This window comes from Tursiops truncatus, chromosome 6 (genome assembly GCF_011762595.2).
Source record: "Tursiops truncatus isolate mTurTru1 chromosome 6, mTurTru1.mat.Y, whole genome shotgun sequence".
NCBI lineage: Eukaryota > Metazoa > Chordata > Mammalia > Artiodactyla > Delphinidae > Tursiops > Tursiops truncatus.
Genome location: NC_047039.1, coordinates 46027799 through 46049868, shown reverse-complemented (window position 1 = coordinate 46049868; position 22070 = coordinate 46027799). Strand labels below are relative to the sequence as shown.

Sequence of the window (22070 nt, the reverse complement as noted above, 5' to 3'; positions counted from 1 at the left end):
TGTCTTGTCCACAGCTATAGCCAGTATCCACAGCCAGTATCTTTATCCCCTATAGACATTTTTTCTTTTTTGGTCTGAGTACAAAAGTCTTTACTGGCTCTCCAGCTATTGCTCTGTATTTATAAAATCTTAAAACACGTGGCTAGGGAATATAAGAGTTATGTAAGGCTAGAAACAAAAATTCGTAACGATAGGAATACATAGAGTAATCTGATAGAGTAAAGCCTCAGCAAGTTCAAGGCAGAGAAACTCTGCTCATGACTAAATATATAAGAAAATTTAGATTCCTGCAATTTAAATGAAATACCCTTAAAATATTCCCTCTGAAATATTAGTCAACCTTCAAAAGGAAGAAAATTCTGACATACACTATGACATGGATAACCTCTAGGACGTTATGCTAAGTGAAATAGGCCCGTCACAAAAAGACAAACACTGTATGATTCTGTTTATATGAGGTATTTAGAGCAGTCAAAAGCATAGAGACAGAAAGTGGAATGGTGATTGCCAGGGGCTGAGGGAGGGGGAATGGGGAATTATTGTTTAATGGGTACAGAATTTCAGTTTTGCAAGATGAAAAGAGTTCTAAAGATGGATGGGAGTGATGGTTGCACAGCATTATGAATGTACTTCATACCACTGAACTGTACACTTAAAAATGGTTAAGATGGTAAATTTTATGTTATGTGTATTTTACCATAATTTTAAAAAATTGAAACAAAAATGTTCCCTCTGATCACACAGGCTCTAGAATTTCCCTGTTTGTATTTTGTTTGCTCAGTTCTTTGTTTTTTAGATTTCTCCAAAGTCTTAATATTGGCCATAGTGGGTTACTGCAGGATTCAGTCCAGGTTTTAAGCCTGTGCTGTTTTGTATTGTTATTATTTTATGGTTGTATGCCTGCTCACTTACAGTCAGAATAGATTTTGCATTGTGAATCAACTATACTTCAATAAAAAATTAAATTAATGTAAAATTAGAAAAAAAAGAATAGATTTTGCAAACACCAAAATATAGAAGTTTGCATATGCTGTGCTCATTATAGAATATTTTCTCCTCTTGTTTGGGGGTTGACTGGGCTTGGGTTATTTACCTTGGTGTTTTCACCCTAACCTCCTTCTTAGAATTTGGATTGTTTGACCCAAGTCAATCAGTAGTGCAGTATTCTTTTCCTAAAATAAACGACTTACTGAAGCCAAATTCCATACAATTAGACTGCAGTTTCTGTTGCAGACTGGTGTAGATTTAAAAAATCTGCAAATCTCTGATTTTCAGGTGGAAACAGAATGTGTCTATAGGAAAGGGAGCCCTTAAATGTGCTTGTTTTGCTGTATATGAACGTTCCTGATCTGTGCCATTCTTCTTTTTTTCTTACCTCTTCTTTTAATTTATTTTTAACAGACTTCAGGTTTTGCCCTGGCGTTAGGAAACATAGTTCATGGTTTGTCTGTGTGTGGACATGGAAAAGCTGAAGACTTGGGCAACAAACTGCTCCCTGCCTGGATCAGAATTGTCCTAACAGAGGTAGAAGGACCTCCTGCATGTTATTTTATAGTTTTATAAAGGAAAAAGAGCTACTTTATTGGACCATTTATAGGTGCTGCCAAGATATATAGCTTAACCATAAAAGAATAGGCAATTTCAAATGAAAGAGACACATGTACATTTTTTTCCTTTTTAATTTAATTTTATTATTATTTTTTTATACAGCAGGTTCTTATTAGTTATCTATTTTATACATATTAGTGTATACATGTCCATCACAATCTCCCAATTCATCCCACCTCCACCACTACCACCTGCTTCCCCCCTTGGTGTCCATACATTTGTCCTCTACATGTGTGTCTCTATTTCTGCCCTGCAAACTAGTTCATCTGTACCATTTTTCTATATTCTGCATATATGCATTAATATACAATATTTGTTTTTCTCTTTCTGACTTATTTCACTCTGTTTGACAGTCTCTAGGTCCATCCACGTCACTACAAATAACCCAATTTTGTTCCATTTCATGGTTCAGTAATATTCCATTGTATATCTGTACCACATCTTCTTTATCTATTCGTCTGTCGATGGGCATTTAGGTTGCTTCCATGACCTGGCTATTGTAAATAGTGCTGCAGTGAACATTGGGGTGCATGTGTCTTTTTGAATTATGGTTTTCCCTGGGTATATGCCCGGCAGTGGAATTGCTGGGTCATATGGTAATTCTTTTAGTTTTTTAAGGAACCTCCATATTGTTCTCCATAGTGGCCGTATCAATTTACATTCCCACCAACAGTGCAAGAGGGTTCCCTTTTCTCCACACCGTTTCCAGCATTTGTTGTTTATAGATTTTCTGATGATGCCCATTCTAACTGGTGTGAGGTGATACCTCATTGTAGTTTTGATTTGCATTTCTCTAATAATGAGAGATGTTGAGCAGCTTTCCGTGTGCTTCTTGGCAATCTGTATATCTTCTTTGGAGAAATGTCCATTTAGGTCTTCTGCCCATTTTTTGATTGGGTTGTTTGTTTTTTTAATATTGAGCAGCATGAGCTGTTTATATATTTAGGAGAGTAATATTTTGTATGTTGATTCGTTTGCAAATATTTTCTCCCATTCTGAGGGTTGTCTTTTCGTCTTATTTATAGATTCCTTTGCTGGACAAAAGCTTTTAAGTTTCATTAGGTCCCATTTGCTTATTTTTGTTTTTATTTCCATTACTCTAGGAGGTGGATCAAAAAAGATCTTGCTGTGATTTATGTCAAAGAGTGTTCTTCCTATGTTTTCCTCTGAGAGGTTTATAGTGTCCGGTCTTACATGTAGGTCCTTAATCCATTTTGAGTTTATTTCTATGTATGGTGTTAGGGAATGTTCTAATTTCATTCTTTTACATGTACCTGTCCAGTTTTGCCAGCACCACTTACTGAAGAGACTGTCTTTTCTCCATTGTATATCCTTGCCTCCTTTGTCATAGATTAGTTGACCATAGGTGTGTGAGTTTATATCTGGTCTTTCTATCCTGTTCCATTGATCTATATTTCTGTTTTTGTGCCAGTGCCATATTGTCTTGATTATTGTAGCTTTGTAGTATAGTCTGAAGACACGGAGTCTGATTCCTCCAGCTCCGTTTTTTCCCCTCAAGATTGCTTTGGCTATTCGGGGTCTTCTGTGTCTCCATACAAATTTTAAGATTTTTTGTTCTAGTTAGTTCTGTAAAAAATGCCGTTGGTAATTTGATAGGGATTGCACTGAATCTGTAGATTGCTTTGGGTAATATAGTCATTTTCGCAATATTGATTCTTCCAATCCAAGAACATGGTATAGCTCTCCATCTGTTTGTGTCATCTTTGATTTCTTTCATCAGTGTATTCCAATTTGTATTCCTTTTATTTCTTTTTCTTCTCTGATTGCCGTGGCTAGGACTTGAAAAACATAAAAATATATGGTTTTTATTCTTCCATTTGTTAATATGGTGTATCACATTGATTTGCCTATATTGAAGAATCCTTTCATCCTTGGGATAAATCCCACTTGATCATGATGTATGATCCTTTTCATGTGCTGCTGGATTCTGTTTGCTAATACTTTGTTGAGGATTTTTGCATCTATATTCATCAGTGATATTGGTCTGTAATTTTCTTTTTTTGTAGTATCTTTGCCTGGTTTTGGTAACAGCGTAATGGTGGCCTCGTAGAATGAGTTTAGTAGTGTTCCTTCCTCTGCAATTTTTTGGAAGCGTTTGAGAAGGATGGGTGTTAGCTCTTCTCTAAATGTTTGATAGAATTCACCTGTGAAGTCATCTGGTCCTGGACTTTTGTTTGTTGGAAGATTTTTAATCACAGTTTCAATTTCATTCCTTGTGATTGGTCTGTTCATATTTTCTATTTCTTCCTGGTTCAGTCTTGGAAGGTTATACCTTTCTTAGAATTTGTCCATTTCTTCCAGGTTGTCCATTTTATTGGCATAGAGTTGCTTGTAGTAGTCTCTTATGGTGCTTGGTATTTCTGCAGTGTCCATTGTAACGTCTCCTTTTTCATTTCTGATTTTATTGATTTGAGTCCTCTCCATCTTTTTCTTGATGGGTCTGGCTAAAGGTTTATCAATTTTTTTTATCTTCTCAAATAACCGACTTTTAGTTTTATTGATCTTTGCTATTGTTTCCTTCATTTGTTTTTCAGTTATTTCTGATCTAATCTTCATGATTTCTTTCCTCTGCTAACTTTGGGTTTTGTTTGTTCCTCTTTCTCTAGTTCCTTTAAGTGTAAGTTTAGACTATTTGTTTGAGATGTTTCTTGTCTCTTGAGGTAGGATTGTATAGCTATAAACTTCCCTCTTAGAACTGCTTTTGCTGCATCCCATAGGTTTTGGATTGTCGTGTTTTCATTGTTATTTGTCTCTAGGTATTTTTGATTTCCTCTTTGATTTCTCCAATGATCTCTTGGTTATTTTGTAATGTATTGTTTAGCCTCCATGTGTTTGTGTGTTTTATGTTTTTTTCCCTGTAATTTGTTTCTAATCTCAGCGTTTTGGTTGGAAAAGATGCTTGATATGATTTCTATTTTCTTAAATTTACTGAGGCTTGATTTGTGACCCAAGATGTGATCTCCCCTGGAGAATGTTCTGTGTACACTTGAGAAGAAAGTGTAATCTGGAATGTACAGATTACATTCTATTCCATGTAGATGGAATGTCCTATAAATATCGCTTAAATCTATCTGGTCTATTGTGACATTTAAAGCTTGTGTTTCCTTATTAATTTTCTGTCTGGGTGATCTGTCCATTGGTGTAAGTGAGGTGTTAAAGTCCCCCTCTATTATTCTGTTACTGTCAATTTCTCCTTTTATGGCTGTTAGCATTTGCCTTATCTTTTGAGGTGGTCCTATGTTGGGTGCATATATATTTATAATTGTTATATCTTTTTCTTGGATCGATCCCTTGATCAGTATGTAGTGTCCTTCCTTGTCTCTTGCAACAGTCTTTATTTTAAAGTCTATTTTATCTGATATAAGTATTGCCACCCCAGCTCTCTTTTGATTTCCATTTGCATGGAATATCTTTTTCCATCCCCTCACTTTCAGTCTGTATGTGTCCCTAGGTCTGAAGTGGGTCTCTTGTAGACAGTATATATACGGGTTGTGCTTTTGTGTCCATTCAGCAAGTCTGTGTATTTTGGTTGGAGCATTTAATCCATTCACATTTAAGGTAATTGTCGATATGTATTTACCATTTTCTTAATTGTTTAGGGTCTGTCCTTGTAGGTCCTTTTTTCTCTTGTGTTTCCCAAGAAACACTGCTTAGAGAAGTTAGAGAAGTTCCTTTAGCATTTGTTGTAGAGCTGGTTTGGTGGTGCTGAATTCTCTTAGCTTTTGTTTGTCTGTAAGGCTTTTGATTTCTCTGTCGAATCTGAATGAGATCCTTGCTGGGTATATTAATCTTGGTTGTAGTTTCTTCCCCTTCATCACTTTAAATATATCATGCCACTCCCTTCTGGCTTGTAGAGTTTCTGCTGAGAAATCAGCTGTTTACCTCATGGGGGTTCCCTTGTATGTTATTTGTCATTTTTCCCTTGTCACTTTTAATAATTTTTCTTTTTCTTTAATTTTTGTCCATTTGATTACTATGTGTCTCAGCATGTTTCTCCTTGGGTTTATCCTGCCTGGGATTCTCTGTGCTTTCTGGACTTGGGTGTCTATTTCCTTTCCCATGTTAGGGAAGTTTTTGACTATAATCTCTTCAGATATTTTCTCGGGTTCTTTCTCTCTCTCTTCTCCTTCTGGGACCCCTGTAATGCGAATGTTGGTGCATTTAATGTTGGCCCAGACGTCTCTTAGGTTTTCTTCATTTTTTCATTCTTTCTTCTTTCTTCTGTTCTGCAGCAGTGAATTCCAGCAATCTATCTTCCAGGTCACTTATCCGTTCTTCTGCCTCAGTTATTCTGCTATTGATTCCTTCTAGTGTAGTTTTAATTTCAGTTATTGTATTGTTCATCTCTGTTTGCTTGTTCTTTAATTCTTCTAGGTGTTTGTTCTTTAATTCTCCTAGGTCTTTGTTAAACATTTCTTGCATGTTCTCGATTTTTACCTCCATTCTTTTTCCGAGGTCCTGGATCATCTTCACTATCATTATTCTGAATTCTTTTTCTGGAAGGTTACCGTTCTCCCCTTCATTTAGTTGTTTTTCTGGGGTTTTATCTTGTTCCTTCATCTGGTACATAGTCCTCTGCCTTCTTATTTTGTCTATCATTCTGTGAATGTGGTTTTCGTTCCACAGGTTGCAGGATTGTAGTTCTTCTTGCTTCTACTGTCTGCCCTCTGGTGGATGAGGCTTTCTAAGAGGCTTGTGCAAGCTTCCTGATGGGAGGGACTGGTGGTGGGTAGAACTGGGTGTTGCTCTGGTGGCAGAGCTCAGTAAAACTTTAATCCGATTGTCTGCTGTTGGGTGGGGCTGAGTTCCCTCCCTGTTGGTTGTTTGGCCTGAGGTTACCCAGCGCTGGAGGCTACAGGCTCTTTGGTGGGGCTAATGGTGGACTCTGAAAGGGCTCACGCCAAGGAGTACTTCCCAAAACTTCTGCTGCCAGTGTCCTTGTCCCCATTGTGAGCCACAGCCACCCCCCGCCTCTGCAGGAGACTCTCCAACACTAGCTGTTAGGTCTGGTTCAGTCTCCTATGGGGTCACTGCTCCTTCCCCTGGGTCCTGATGCGCACACTACTTTGTGTGTGCCCTCCAAGAGTGGAGTCTCTGTTTCCCCCAGTCCTGTCGAAGTCCTGCAATGAAATCCCACTAGCCTTCAAAGTCTGATTCTCTGGGAATTCCTCCTCCCGTTGCCAGACCAGGTTGGGAAGCCTGACGTGGGGCTCAGAAACTTCACTCCAGTGGGTGGACTGCTGTGTTATAATTGTTCTCCAGTTTGTGAGTCACCCACCCAGCAGTTACAGGATCTGATTTTATTGTGATTGCACCCCTCCTACCATCTCATTGCAGCTTCTCCTTTGTCTTTGGGTGTGGGGTATCTTTTTTTGGTGAGTTCCAATATCTTCCTGTCAATGATTGTTCAGCAGTTAGTTATTATTTTGGTGTTCTCACAAGAGGGAGTGAGCGCACTTCCTTCTACTCCGCCATCTTAAACCAATCTCCCCCAAGACACATGTATTTTTAATGCCTTATAAATGATACATCCTGTTAACCATTATAGTTTTGTTTTTTAACTGGCTGTTTTGTCAGTGTGTTAATTTTAAAACAACACTGTAGTTTTGAAAAATAAAAAAACGACAAGAAACCACCTAGAATCTAACAACTTTAACCTGTTACTTTATTCAAGTCTGGGGCCGTTCTCAGTTCAGTGACACAGGTTGTGTTGACCCTACAAATTTAGTACCATTTTGGCCAGTTGTTTTTCTTTGATATAATTTTTTTTTTTTTTTTTTTTTTTTTTTTTTTTTTGCATTATGTGGGCCTCTCACTGTCGTAGCCTCTCTCGTTGCGGAGCACAGGCTCCGGACATGCCGGCCCAGCGGCCATGGCTCACGGGCCCAGCCGCTCTGCGGCATGTGGGATCCTCCCGGACCAGGGCACGAACCCGCGTCCCCTGCATCGGCAGGTGGACTCCCAACCACTGCGCCACCAGGGAATCCCTGATATAATTTTTATCCACTTCCAACCCAAGGACTGTTTCCCTCTTGACATATTCTGATGTTTGTTTTCAGGGCACCTCCACAATGCTGTGTTTGGCAGCTCTTCATGGCATGGTGGCCTTGGTAGGCTCTGAAGGGGATGTAATGCAGGTAAAAAAAAAAAAAAGGGGGGGTCGGGGTCGGGTGGGAGAAGAAACCTAAATGTGTACATAGTCACAGCAAGAAAAGAATACCCAATATCTCAGTATGCTAAGGAAAGAACAATATATGATCATGGTATTGTTTACACTGGGCTTTCTAATGCCTTTATATATGGAAAATTGCTCTTGGTCAGGAATTCTTTGTATAGAGATATGTTCCTTATTTTATTTGGTTTGTAGGAATTAAACCTAGTCAACTTATCTACTTTCTGCAAAATTCTCTGAATGAGAAAAGTGATTGGATCCTAAGAAATTTAAAAAGCCATTCATAAGAAACTCCATTTTGCATCTGTGATGTTTAAGTTTATATCTATGTAATTATGCTTTCACTTTAAAATGTTTTGTGTAGTGAGCATATGTATATGTAAATTTACAAGTAATTCTAAGGTGTTCCTTTGTTCATACAGTAAAGGTTTATTACGTGACTGCTACATGCCACACTGAACTGGTGCTAGGAAATCAGTGATTTCATAAAGCATGGGCACTGCCTTCAAGGAGCTCACAGCTTTTGTTTTTGAAATATAAGGATATAATGATAAATTATTTCACAGCTTAGATGATGGTAACTCATACACTGGGAATATCATTATTTACTTCTGGGGCGATGCGGGATGGGTATTTCTCCTTTTTCTTTCAGCTGAAGTCAGAAGCCATCCAGTCCTCTCATTTTCAAGGCAGACTTAATGAAGTCATTAGAACTTTAACTCAGGTGAGAAGGGGAATTTCAGACCGTTGAGTGGGAAAACAGATATTCCCCTTTGTGTTCTTTTTTCTTTTTCATGATATAAACTGTTTTACTTAGACAATGGGGAAATCTCTGGTTATTCATGGTGAGTTCAAGGGTCATTGGAGCATGGCTTACGGCCCTGCATAATTTGCTGATCAACACACACCACCTCTGGAAAAAAAGAAAGCTGGCATTTTTGAGTTAAGTTGGCACTGGTTTCTCTTAAAAATTAAAACCTGACCTTGCAAAGAATGTCAGGCCCTCCAGACAAGGAAAAGTGGAAGACAGTCAAAGGGCAGGGCATATATCTAAGCAGAATGGTCAAGAGGCACTAGTTCAGATGTCACTGGTAAAAGTATTTAGGTAAATTATGGTCAGCATTCTCCTTGTCTAAAGAATAAACATGTCCATCTGCTGAGAAATGATTTTATATTTTCAGATTTTTATTTTTAAAAAATCATGATGTTCATTGAATAAACTTAAAATTACAGAATGAAAGAAGCTGAAAAAATATCAATGATGTTCCTCCCAACCTGAAGCAGCTGCTACTAATATTTGGTCATATTTCTTTTTAAGCATTCTTATTTTCTCTGCATAGTTGTATTCTTATCATATGTAGAACTTTGTATCCTAGGCTTTTCACTTAGCATACTTGTTTTCATTCTTGCAAATATAGCTGGTTATAATACTCACCACATAAAGAAGTTTTAGGAATTCATGGTTTTAAAAGCAAACAAATTTCTGAACAGAAGAAACTCTCTTTTGCATGTATGAATATGAATATTCTCCAAAAAAAATTCTACTGAAACATAAGTTGCTGTAACTTGGGGAAAAATCTATAAATGAAAACTATTATTTTAAAAATCTTATTATGAATGATAAAACAGTAATAGAGCATTAGTCAAAGAGGAGAACAAAATAGTATCTCCTTCTACTTTTAAAGGTACTTTAGTTTTAAGCAACTATCGCCTCTTTTTACTTTTTGGATTTTCTTTTCTCATTTTTTGAAAATTCCTTTAGACCAGTCTGACTCAGTGAAAACTGAGACAACCACTGGTACGTTCCATCATGACTGATAGATTCATTCATTCATTCATTCATTCAGCAACACTTGTTGATCACCTCTATGTCCCACGTTTAGTATATTAGACAGTTGATAGTACATCTTGTATATCTCATTACCAGCCAAGCCACCACCTCATAAAAGATTAGTGACCTCCTGTGAGTGGCCTTGTATTGAATAGAATTTGGATCTTGCCCCATCATTGAACTGTTACATTTCATTTATAGGTCATCAGTGTGTCTGGGGTGATTGGTCTTCAGTCAAATGCAATCTGGCTTCTAGGACATCTTCATCTGTCTACTCTGTCCTCAAATCAAAGTAGAACCTCGGGTAAGACTGGAGTCATAGAACACTGGAGCTGGAAGAAGGGATTGCTGACATGGGGCAATGTGCTTTGTTAAGAGAGTTAATTTTCACAGCTACCCAAGCACAGTAATATCGGTGGTGGATATTACTGTCCCTCTTTTACATCAGAGGAAAATGGACTGTGGAGAGGTCTCCTGACTTGCCCAGGGTCACATAGCAGTAAATGGTAAACATGCAGTTTGAACTAAGATCTGTCGGCCGCCAAAGCCCATGCTCTTTTCACTCTTTCTCTCTGCCTTCCTTGGAGATCGGTTTAGACATTGAGTCTAACCCCATATTTTACAAATGGAGAACCCGAGGCTCAGAAAGGTTACATGACTTAGGTACAAGCTTAATGAGAAATTCAGAAACTAGGAATCAGACCCTTGAAGCTTGGAACAGAGTTCTTTTTATTTTACTAGATGTAATCATAGTTTGTATAATATTCATATTTCATTAAAAAACTCTTCATATATGGCTGGAATTCTTCTGGCTCCTGGTTTTGAGAAAATAATTGGGTAAGTACTTTTAAAGATGTATATCTCCTTGGCCTTGGAATTAAAATCCTAGGTCTTAATGTAACAAGGCTTTTTCTATTTCCAGCTTTTTAATAAAAGCAATAAAAATATTTGCAGTTCCCACATGCTTAACTTATGTGTGTACTTGGAGATCTCCCGGGGAAGGCATCACTGTAATGCACTGGGACCTATAGCTACTCCTTGCTCTTTATAGAATTTTGACCACTGGCTCTCTTGGACTCATGCCAGGGAGGTTTAGGTACCAAAGATTCCTCATTAAAACCTAGTTTCACATATCCCCTGACAGGTAGTCTACAGACAGCATTACCATGGGCTACTATAATTACTGTCTCCCTCATTTTCAATCACTCCTCAGCTATAGAAATAGGACATGGTTTCACAGCATTCCCAACATAATGAACTTTAGACAACTAGAAGCTGTCATATTAAAACTGGAAAAGGAAAAAACAAGTAGTCATATTAGAAACCCTTGGTATTGCTAGTTTTGAAGTGCAGTGCTCTCACAAGGTCCTGGTAAAATAGCATGTGTATGTCAGGCTTTCGCTTTTTCACATAGGCTTTTAATTGTTATACTGTGGAGTACACGGTCTGGCCCACATATACTGAAGACAGGTCGTAGTGAATCATCTTACACCCAGGTTCTTTGGAGCAACATGATTGTGTGTCTGGAAAAGTTGAGCCATCTATCCCAGTAAAAAACATTTCATGAAACAATTATGTGGAACTGGGAGGAAAAGAATCTGGGAAACTCCCAGGACTCAACAAGCATAAATGTCACTCCTTCATTGTTCCAGGTCAGCAGGCACATCTGGTTATTTGCACGTGTTGGTCACATAGAGGTCCCTGCCTTATGAAGTAAGAGACTAGCTGATATTAATGCTGATTGATGTATTTCCATAGTTCATATATCTGACTCAGGGTGCCCTGAAATAGCCCAGAGAATGGTGGTCTCATCCTAGAAGCCCAGTAGACTCCTTGCTGACACAGAGGAAGTCACTGGATTGCAGCTCATTGATGTGCCAAAGTGGAAAAGGGTTTTTTTAAACCACTTGAGTACAATTTTTGTCCTCTGTGGTTTTTCAGCCTCCTCTAGATTTACCACCGTTTTAGATTTGCTTGCATAGCCTAAGTGATGACTCCAAGGCCAGTCACTTAACCTAATAGAATTAGTTGCAACCACAGAGTATTGTTCTGAGATTAATGGCATAAACACTTCTGCTTTGTCTCTAGGTTGATATGGCAGCATGAGATCATTATCTTTCCTTCATTAGTCCCGCCAGGTTCAGTGGTTAATTTGATCATTTTCTGTCTCCACAGTTCCTACGGACTATAGCTATTTGCCTGAAAGCAGTTTTATTAGAGCATCCATTGGCTTCTTCATTACAGGAGGAAAAAAAGGCAAGTGAGCACATTTCTTGAACTCTGTCATACTGTCTACATGTCAAGTTTGTGTGCCCTCAGCTTGCTTCTGTAGAATTAAACAATACAAATCTGAAGGGGTGAATAATTTCTCCTGCCAGATCATCTTTGCAGTAGAGATGACTAGGAGACCAACTACACTAAGTGGTACATAAACATACACACTGTGTGTACTGTTGGAACTACCATACGTGATCTTGGGGGACATGTGAATATCTTAATCTTCCTTTTGGCCATTTCGAAAGTATAAGCGCACATTACTTTTCTTGTCAATTTCAAGTGAGTGTGACCTAAAAAGAGAAAACACACATGGGTGCTGTTTGTATTCCAGGACCAGACTTGGAGGTAAGTCTTCTCCCTGAACCTTGTGTGATCACTTTGTGTTGTTGGAATCACTGGCTCTAGTTCTTAATTTTAGTTTCTGTTGTTTTTCTCTGCACCAGTTGTCCCTTTGTGATTCTTTTTTGCTGCCACACACAACCTAAAGACAGAGATTGAGTGCCTTTTGTTTATAACTGGAGTCAAAATAATGCCACATAAACTATCAAATAAATGCTCTTTAATGATACACACCTACCATTTCATGCTATGAGGAAAAAATGGATCTGAAATGAGCATGTCATGGCTCAGGAACCAGTTTTATGTAATATTCTTTCACTGATGTGTGCTAGTTTCATTCTTCGTTGGGTTGGCTGTGTCAGTCTGGGCAAAATCAGTGCCTGTATTACAACAAGACCATCCCAGTTTTAGGGGAAAAAAAGTTTTTAAACCAATTAAAATGAAGACATCTGGGGACATCTGAAGTCATTGATTAATGAAGGTCATGGAAGGATAAAATCTCACCATTGGAAGGGACATTAAAAGTCATGTCCGTTGTCTAAGTTTCCACTGGGTACAGAAATCCCTGGAGCTTCCAGATTGTAAACTACTTTCATAGGTTGGACATGAATTCCCTTAGTTTCTGCAGTTCTAGAAATTGTGCATATTATCCTCAGGTCGCGACTTAGCATAATTTGCTTTTACATATCCTCAGTAAAAATTGGTATAAGGTTATGTCATGGTTTTACAAGATATGTTTATATATGAACATGTCATATATATATAATGTGGAGTTAATTGTTTATATTGCCATAAATTAAGTGTTTTTAAAGTACAGAGATGTCTCCATTAGGAGGAAATTGAATTCTTACTAAAGGAACATCTAAAATTTCCATGGCTAGAATAATTCTAGGAACATATATTTTTGCTCTATTTTTTGTTAGTTTGCTCACTGATATCTTATAAAATTTTTAAATGATGATAGCGTGAGATATTTCCATGAAATATAAAACCCTTAAGACCAAATGAAAGACATACTCTTTTTCTTTTCTAGTGACTAAAATGTCATTTGGCTCCCTAGATTCATATTTCTTAACAGAAATGAATTTTCTGTGAATCTTGTGGAAAATTTTTTTAAATGTAATATTTTTATGATTATGCAGTCATGGTACAACAGGAAGTATTCTGTTCTAAAACTGAAAAATCAGGTGAAATTGACATCAGAAACATTATGTAAAATCTTACTATTAAAGCTATTTTAAGACATATAAATGAAATATTTTTAAAATGCCATATTACTAGTCACATTTTTGGCATTCTCAGGTTGTGGGAGAGGGCTGCCTTCTTGTCAGGTTTACTGACTAGATTCAGAGGAAAATCCATTCAGCCTTACCCATTACTAATGATGACCCCAGAGGAGTGGAGGCCGTGGGAGGCTGACCTCCGCCTCGGAAGCCCATTTACAAAAACAAAACCAGACCCTGCTCTATGGGTCTAAATGGGATGGCCAAATGTGGAGGTGTGCATGCAAACAAGTGTTTTCTTCTTCAATATGCCCAGCTCATTTGAATTTTAATAACTCCCTTCTGAAGCAGCTTTTGAGTTTAAATGTTTGGGTGTCACTCATCAGAGCCCAGTGGTGCTGCTGATAGGAAGGATGACAACTTTGGTGAGCTCTTTAGAGGAAGAAATGGCTTGAGAGGATAAAAATCATGCTTGACATAGGCAGAAGAGAGAAAACTTTAGGGATAGCATGGCTTCGTTGCCTCTGTATGCCATTTAGTAACTCACAAGAGGAAGAAAAATGTGATGAGTTATCCCTGATTCACACATATGCCAGGTTGAGATTGGATGTCATGATCTCAGTTTTAGCCAATCAGATTTGAGATAGTGAATATATTAATCTGCTTCAAATGTTTAGGGCTTTTCTCATTCTAGATACTCACTTTAGTACTCATACAACAGAACATAGCATATGTTCATAGCATCTATTCCTTCATACAGGCCTACATTTTAAAACCATGCCAAACAGATAAAATTCCTTCCAATTTTAAGACTGCAGTTAATAGTTTTGAATATAACTGTTTTTTTTGCTATACCCTATAACATTTTCTCTTCTTCCCTAATAGCCCTACCTTCTAGCAGATATAATATTCCTTAACCCTTGTCATCATCATAATCTATTCTATGGACATTTCTTGGCTGTGCTATGCTTAAAATTTGCTTATAATCTAATTCCGCCTATCATGGAATTATTTTTTATCTTAAGGGCCTCTAAATTTTGACTCTTATTTTTGCTTCTTTTCTGTACGTTTATTCTTTTTCCTGATTTCTGATCTTTGTTTTTTCTCAATCTCATGGCATATTCAGATTTCATCAAGATTTTACCTACTTTTTAAACAAAACACTTAAAATGTATTAAAAGTACTTAATAAAAATAATCATTTATTTTTGGTGATAACATTTAGGTATTTCTACCTAATCATTTAGGATTATTTTTCTTATCATTCTCTTTCTGGGGAATGTGACTTTCTAAGCTTTAATTTTTCTATTAGGCTTTAAAGTTTACAATAAGAAGTATTAATTCACAGAAAGTATATTTAAATCCTTGTAAGAAAGTCAGTATGAATGGCATTTCCTTCTCGATATGGATTCATTGGTCAGCGATTTGAGTGTATAAGTGTTGGGCTTGTACATATACTATCGATAGGTAGATTCTCAGTTGATCATTTTTGGATTACTAGCATGAGATATAATTGTTGATGAGTCTAGCCAAGAGAGCAGAATATAGAATAAATGATATGAGAAAGCTATTTCTATTTTTCTGATGAAATTATGGAGTTGGTTACCAAAAGTATGTTATTTTTAAGTATTTTAGTTTGGTAATAGTTTACCTATACAATTCTTTTTAAAAAGTTATTAGAAATGAATACATTTCTTCATACCAAAAATGGTATGAAGAAAAAGAAAGAATCCTCTTAATCTCACCACCTAGAGATAGCCTCAGTAGATATTCCAGTGTATGTCCTCTAGATGTGTGTGTGTTATATTATATTGAATCATAAAATGTATATTATTGTCTTTTTAAAAAATTTAACAAGTTTCCATGTAAATGGACATAATCACCACTCATCCCCTGAAAAGAAGGGTTGAGGAAGCATGAAAAGAATCCTTGCATCACTTTCTAGACAGGTTTTAATATGATATGTTTGGGGAGTATTTAATTTCTATTTTTTTGTTGTAAACATCATAAAAATATTTGAAAGGAAAAAAGTCACCAATTATCCCATGACTTTCTAACAGCTATTATCATTTAAAAATTTTACTTTTTAATTTGTTCCTGTTATGCACACACAATGTTTACATATTTACCAGTATACATAAACTTTGTATTTTTTAACTTAATATTATATTGTAAACATTTCCCTATTTTCCATATATCTCCATAATTATCATTAAAAATGATTACCATTATCATTAATAATGATAATGACTGACTGTAGAATGTTCCGTCAAGTCGATGAATCATAACTAACCCATTACCCTATAGATCATTTAAAATGTTTCCATTATAGAGAACATCCTTGTGCATATAGCTTTCCTTAGGATAAACTGTCAGCAATTTATTAGTGGCCAAGAGTCTGAGGATTTGATGACTACAGAGATGGCATGGCCTCATTGCTCTTCAAAAGGACTGTAGCAGATTTCAGTACCTCGGCCCTGTCTGAGTATCATAGTACAGCAGCATATCATAGAGGTTAAAAGCGTGGGAGCCAGACTGCCTGGGTTCATACCCCACTTATACTGCCTGCTGGCTATGTCACTTCAGGCAAGCTACTTAAGTCTGTAATCCTCAATTGCTTCTGTAAAGTGGAGAAAATAATTGAATCTTCTTTCTAGAGTTTTTTGTAAGGATTATGAGTTTATGAGCCATCCTCAGGCTGACGAGCTCGTTGTGAAGACAGAATATAAAACATGGACCTTCAATCACAGTGAATGCAGCTCTGGGTGCCGGGATAGTCAAAGGTGTTGGCAAGGAGAGGAAAGGAAGGCACACTGGCACAACTTCCGATCAGGCAAGAACAGCAATGGAAGTGAAGGCACTTGAGGAAGCTCAGGTTGGGAGTTCTCTGTGTCTTTCTGCCTGTGTCCTTTTTTGCATCCCTGCATCCCTGGTGGTGACTCTCTGGTGTCTGCCACAGGCAGGGGAAACCTTCAGTTCAGGAGGCAAGAAGTCAGAAGTCAAGGCGTTGGTAGGGTGGGTTCTTTCTGGGGGCTCTGAACGAGAATCTTTTCCACGCTTTTCTCACAGCTTCACTTTATGTAACAGTGCTTAGGAAACAAATAAAGAATAAACCCTTTCTAGTTATCATATTACAAAGCAAACCATCAGATAGATAAAACAAATGACTACAATAAAAGCCAAGCAGGTATAAAATGATACTTTAAGACTACTTTAATTTGCATTCATTGTCAGAAGGAATGAACATTTTTGTATGTATTTACTATTTGAGATGTCGTTTTTTTTAATTAAATGTTAGATGTGCTTTAAAATTTATTTTACTTTTTATTTTAAAATAATCTAAAACTTACCAAAAAGTGAAAACAGCCAGATCACTTCTATATTCCTTTCACCCAGAGACCCTATTCAAGTTTCCCTGACAGCCCAAATGATGGCTTTAGCAGAACAAGAATTTAATCCAGAATGTCACACTTGTCATCTCTTTGGTCCCCTTCAGTCTGGAACATTGCCTCGGTTGTTCTGTCTTTCATGACTTTAACGTGTTTTAGGATTAGAAGCCAGTTGTTTTACAGAGCACTTTTCTGTTTGGGTTTGCCTGGTGTTCCTCACATGAGAGGTCAGTCACCTTTGGCAAGAATGTTACAGCCATGGAGGCCTGCTCTGCTCACTGCATCCCTTCGGGTGGTACACGATGTCTGTCTTCCTCCACCAAAGTGATGCTAACTTTGATCACTTGGATAAGGTGATCTCTTCCAGGTGTCTCCTCATTAAAGTTCCTCCTTTCCTTTTATCATCAAGAAATATTTTATGTGGAGATATTTTGAGACTTTATGAATATCCCATTTTCATCCTACTTTCACCCATTAGTTTGGGTATCCATTAATGTTTTCTTGACTGAGTTATTACTCTGATGATTGCCAATAGGTGATTCTTAAAATTCCATTATCCCATTTACACTTTTTGGTAGGCTTTCTTCTGAAAGGAAAAGCTGCCTCCTTCCCTCCCTCCCTCTTCCATCCTTCCTTCTTTCCTTGCTTCCTTTCTTTTTCTTTCTTCCTTTCTTTCTTTCTTTCAATATGGACTGCTGAACTCCTATTATTCAATTATTTATTATTCAGTTATTCATGATTTTGATCCTCAAATTGTTCCAGACTAGATCAGAAAGAGCCTCTTTAAGTTGACTCTTGTGTCCTTTTGAGATAACCTTATCATTCTTTGAGTACCTCCTTTTCTTTGTGGCACACAAAGATGTTCTAGGTTCATCTTGTATTATCCTCAGCCTTGTAATAGCCAGGTAACTCAAGTTTCTTCTCGTGGAGAAAGATATTTAGAAGCCAAGATCTTGGGTGCAAATTACTGCATTGCTACTGCGATAATCACTGCTCCTAGGCCCTTTCAGTGGACAGTTAGGAAATTCTCTTTCTCTCCTTCTTTCCCTCCCTCCCTCCCTCTCTCTCTTTCTCTCTCACATATTGTCTATATTTATTCTTATATCTAGCTATATATATTGAAAAACTTGAGTTCACACCAATATCTCCAATTCAACATCACAGGCTTCCTTCTGCATTTCCTCCTTCTCATTTGTAACTTTCTTCTCTGACTTTAAGAAACCTGACTCCCATTATTCTCAATGTATTTGCCACAGTCCTGCTAAAGCTGCCTTCCTCTCTCCCAGGTCCTGATTTCCACTGAGCAGCCACCCTGCTTGGCAGCCTTCCTGGTGCTAAGGGGCTCAGGGATGTTTTTGTTTCTGATAACACTGGATGATATTGAAGTACTTGGTCCTAAGAAAGAACATCCTACCAACTCTTAGTATCTGACTGACATATTGGAATCATCAACTGTTTTCAACAGCTGTCTTGATTATAGAGTGGTTTCTGGCAAGGGGCTAAGCATCTGTTAATCTCTCAAAATATGTCATGCTGTCATTATGTCTACCTGTGTTTTCTAAGGACTTTGTCTAGAAAAATTCGACTCATCCTTTCCATCTTGTTTTAAACATCCTTTCCTCAGTGGAGGATAAGACAGGATTCCCTGATGTTCCCAGATTAGCATAGATTTCTTATGTGATACTTTATGTTTTTCATAGTACTTTACATATGTGAAATTATTTGCTTAATTATTTGTGATTCTTTGTTTAAAATCTGTCTTTCCCAGTAGACTGTAATTTCCTCAAGGGCAGGAAGAACATGTGGGTTTTATCCTAAATGCTTAGTACAGAGTACTTGGCATGTAATAGTTTTCAAGTATTTGTTGATCTACCACTTTAACCATATATATATATGTGTGTGTGTGTGTGTAATCATATATATATTATATATGTGTATATACATATATTATATATATTGCTTCTAAACAACGCTAATGATGGAGAAGGTAAAGACATATCCACACCATACAAGCGACATGCTGGTGATGGGGAACAGACACACCAGTGGCTGTTAGCCTACTTGTTACCAGACTTTTCCTATAGGAGTTACACATGTGCATTGTGGCATTGAGATCTGATCCTTTCTGTAGCCAGAGTATGTGTGATAATGGGTCCTGTTGTAATGCATTATGTTCGGATATGCCATTTATATCAGGGTTCTTTGAGGCTGTCAACTGGATGAGGGATTTAAAGCAACTTTGTACCGGATTTTAAGACATCTGGATCCTTTTAACAAGTACTGTTAGGTCTTCTCAGTTCCAAATCCATTGTCTATAAAGCATTCCAGTATTTCTTTTTGTCTAAGGCACTTGGGTGAAAGATAGAGCTCTGTAATAAGGGAACTGATCCTTCCCATAGCTTAGATTTGGATTCTTGTGTCCAATGCTAAAGATCTCTGGGGAGGGAACCATGTGACTCTGTTCTCCCATTTTGGGGCTCGCTCTCTCTCCATACCTCCCCGCAAATGCTTAGAACTACCAGGTATTTTCTCCATTCCTAACAGCTGCTATAATTTCTTTCATTCCAGTTGGTTTCAGAATTAGTTCCCTGCAAATATAGTGGAAAATTTTGTGTGATTCTAGCTATGCTAGTCCATACTGATTCTCTGCTTTTTTAAAAAGTGGGAAATGTATTGCATTATAGTACTTACTTGATTTTCACCCCTGTGCTCCATTTTACAAGTTCTCCTTGTTTCTGACACTTGCTTGTATATTAATTAGGTCAGTTCTAAAGAGTATGGAAGCAACATGTAAAGTGTTTAGATAGTAAAGTGCAGTTACTGGTGAAAGTTCTGTTGTCCTGTCAAGAGAGAGTCTGTTGTCTAAGCAATAAAGGATATAGAAAATGACCATATTTTACGTTGGGTCCTGGTATTAGAGGACAGGTTGAATGTCTCTCCTGATTCTCTAGATCCTCTGGAAACTGCAAGTTTTCTGTAGTGAATTCTATAGAAGGACCTGGAATATAATTTTATATAGTTTTAAAAACACTTGATCTGAGAAAAAAATTTAACAGAAATCTGCTTATGAATTAAAGATTTACAATATAGAATTGGATTTATGTCCTTAATAGGAGTGAAGAGTAATTCTTTTTTTTTTTTTTTTTAGAATAATAAGCTTTTCCTACCTGGTAATGGCATTTCTAGAATATAGAACATTATTTTTATAAATTTATTTATTTTTGGCTGTGTTGGGTCTTCATTGCAGTGTGAGGGCTTCTCATTGCAGTGGCTTCTCTTGTTGCGGAGCCCGAGCTCTAGGCACACAGGCTTCAGTAGTTGTGGCTCATGAGCTCTAGAGAGCAGGCTCAGTAGTTGTGGTGCACGGGCTTAGTTGCTCCGTTGCATGTGGGATCTTCCCGGACCAGGGTTCGAACCCGTGTCCCCTGCATTGGCAGGCGGATTCTTAACCACCGCACCACCAGGGAAGCCCAGTGAAGAGTAATTCTATGTCCAGATATTTACTATACTATCTGCCAGTTCATTAGGCTATTTCTATGAATCGTGAGCCAAAAGGCCCCCCCAAGAGCAGCTTAAATTTTGTTGTCGTTGTTTTGTGAAATCAAAGACTCCAATTTGCAGCCAACTTTGTGTGTGGACAGCTGCCATATGTGGATAATCAGTATAGAGTTATGTGAATACCCAACCAGTTAATTCCTATCATAGCATTTTTATTTTTATCACACCTGATTTTTCCTTGTCTGTTGGTCCTGTCACTAGAGTATAAGCTCCATGAGCATGGTGACCTCTTCTGCCTGTTCAACACCGTCTCCACTGTCTGGTAGCTAATAGATACTCAGTTGAATAAATGAATGTGTTTAAGAATATATTTACTTTTTTGGTCAGAAATTCTTCTACTTGTAATAGCAATGGTTAACTCCCTGATAATATTTCCTATAATCCTAGTATTACATCACAAGGTGGAATTGAAATAAAGCTTCAGTTACTGGTAACACAGCATAGAAGAGTGGCAGGTGTGTTGAGCTTTTAACATTTTCAAAAAGCAAAAAAGTATTGGTTGGAGGGGAGAGAAACAGCACTGGAAGGCACACAACTAGTTTTATTATACATTCCCAAGTTGGCAGAGGCAAAGGTACAGAGGTAGGTTTGTTGGGGGCTACCTAAGAAAATATGCTGATTCTTGAGATAGCTGTAGAAACATCAGAGAAAGGCCTGCATTAGAAGTATGGGTTTACTAGTCATCAACGCCTAAGTAGTCTGTGAAATTATGAGTAAATGAGCTTAGGCAGTGATAGCAATTATGTTAGGGTAATTTTTATTACAGAAAACAATGACTTGCTTCAAGTGACTCAGTATTTACTGCAAGGATTCATAGGTTTCCCAGAAATCTAAGGACAGAAACTATTCTCAACCCTCAGAGTATCAGGAGCAGAAAGATACCAGGCATCAAGACTTTATCTTGCTTTCTGTCTGCCTGCCCAGGGCTGCACTGTATCGATCTCTTCCATGGATTCTGCTTTTCTCATCAAAGACTGCTTCATCCCTTTCTCTTCTTCTTGTGCTTGTGTGTGTGAGAGTGTGTGTGTGTGTGTGTGTGGTAAAAGACACATAACATAAAATTTATCATTTTAACCATTTTAAAGTGTACAATTCAGTGGCATTTAGTACATTCACAATATTAGGCCACTGTCTAGTTCCAGAACATTTTCATCACCCCAAAAGGAAACCTTGTACTCCCTGAGCAATTGCTTCCATTCCCCCATTTCCCCCAGCCCCTAACAGCCAAAATCTGCTTTCTGTCTCTGTGGATTTGCCTATTCTGCATATTTCATTTAAATGGCATCATATGCCATATGGCCTTTTGTGATGGGCTTCTTTCGCTTAGCATAATGTTGTCAATGTTCATCCATGTGGTGGCAAGTATCAATATTTAGTTCCTTTTTTATGACTGAATAATATTCCAGTGCATGGATATGCATTTTATTTATCCATTCATCTGTTCATGGGCATTTGGGTTGTTTCTACCTTTTGGCCATTATGAGTGGTGCTGCTGTGGAGACTTGTGTACCAGGTTTTTGTTTGAATACCAGTTTTCAATTCTTTGGGGTATGTATCTAGGGGTGGAATTGCTCAGTCATATAGTAATTCCATATAATTTTTTGAGGAACTGCCAAACTGTTTTTCCACAGTGGCTGCACCATTTTATATTCC

General features: G+C 37.5%; 1 protein-coding gene across 5 annotated transcripts in view; it reads left to right on the top strand.

Annotated features, from left to right (window-relative positions):
• FOCAD (focadhesin) overlaps positions 1-22070 on the top strand; it is a 313712-nt gene that overhangs the window by 258460 nt on the left and 33182 nt on the right. For all 5 annotated transcript variants that reach the window (XM_019934890.3, XM_019934889.3, XM_019934891.3 and 2 more), the window contains exons 31-35: positions 1402-1524; positions 7689-7766; positions 8454-8525; positions 9834-9936; positions 11808-11888. In XM_019934890.3, the coding sequence (XP_019790449.1) occupies positions 1402-1524; positions 7689-7766; positions 8454-8525; positions 9834-9936; positions 11808-11888 (457 nt within the window). The remainder of the gene's footprint in view (positions 1-1401; positions 1525-7688; positions 7767-8453; positions 8526-9833; positions 9937-11807; positions 11889-22070) is intronic.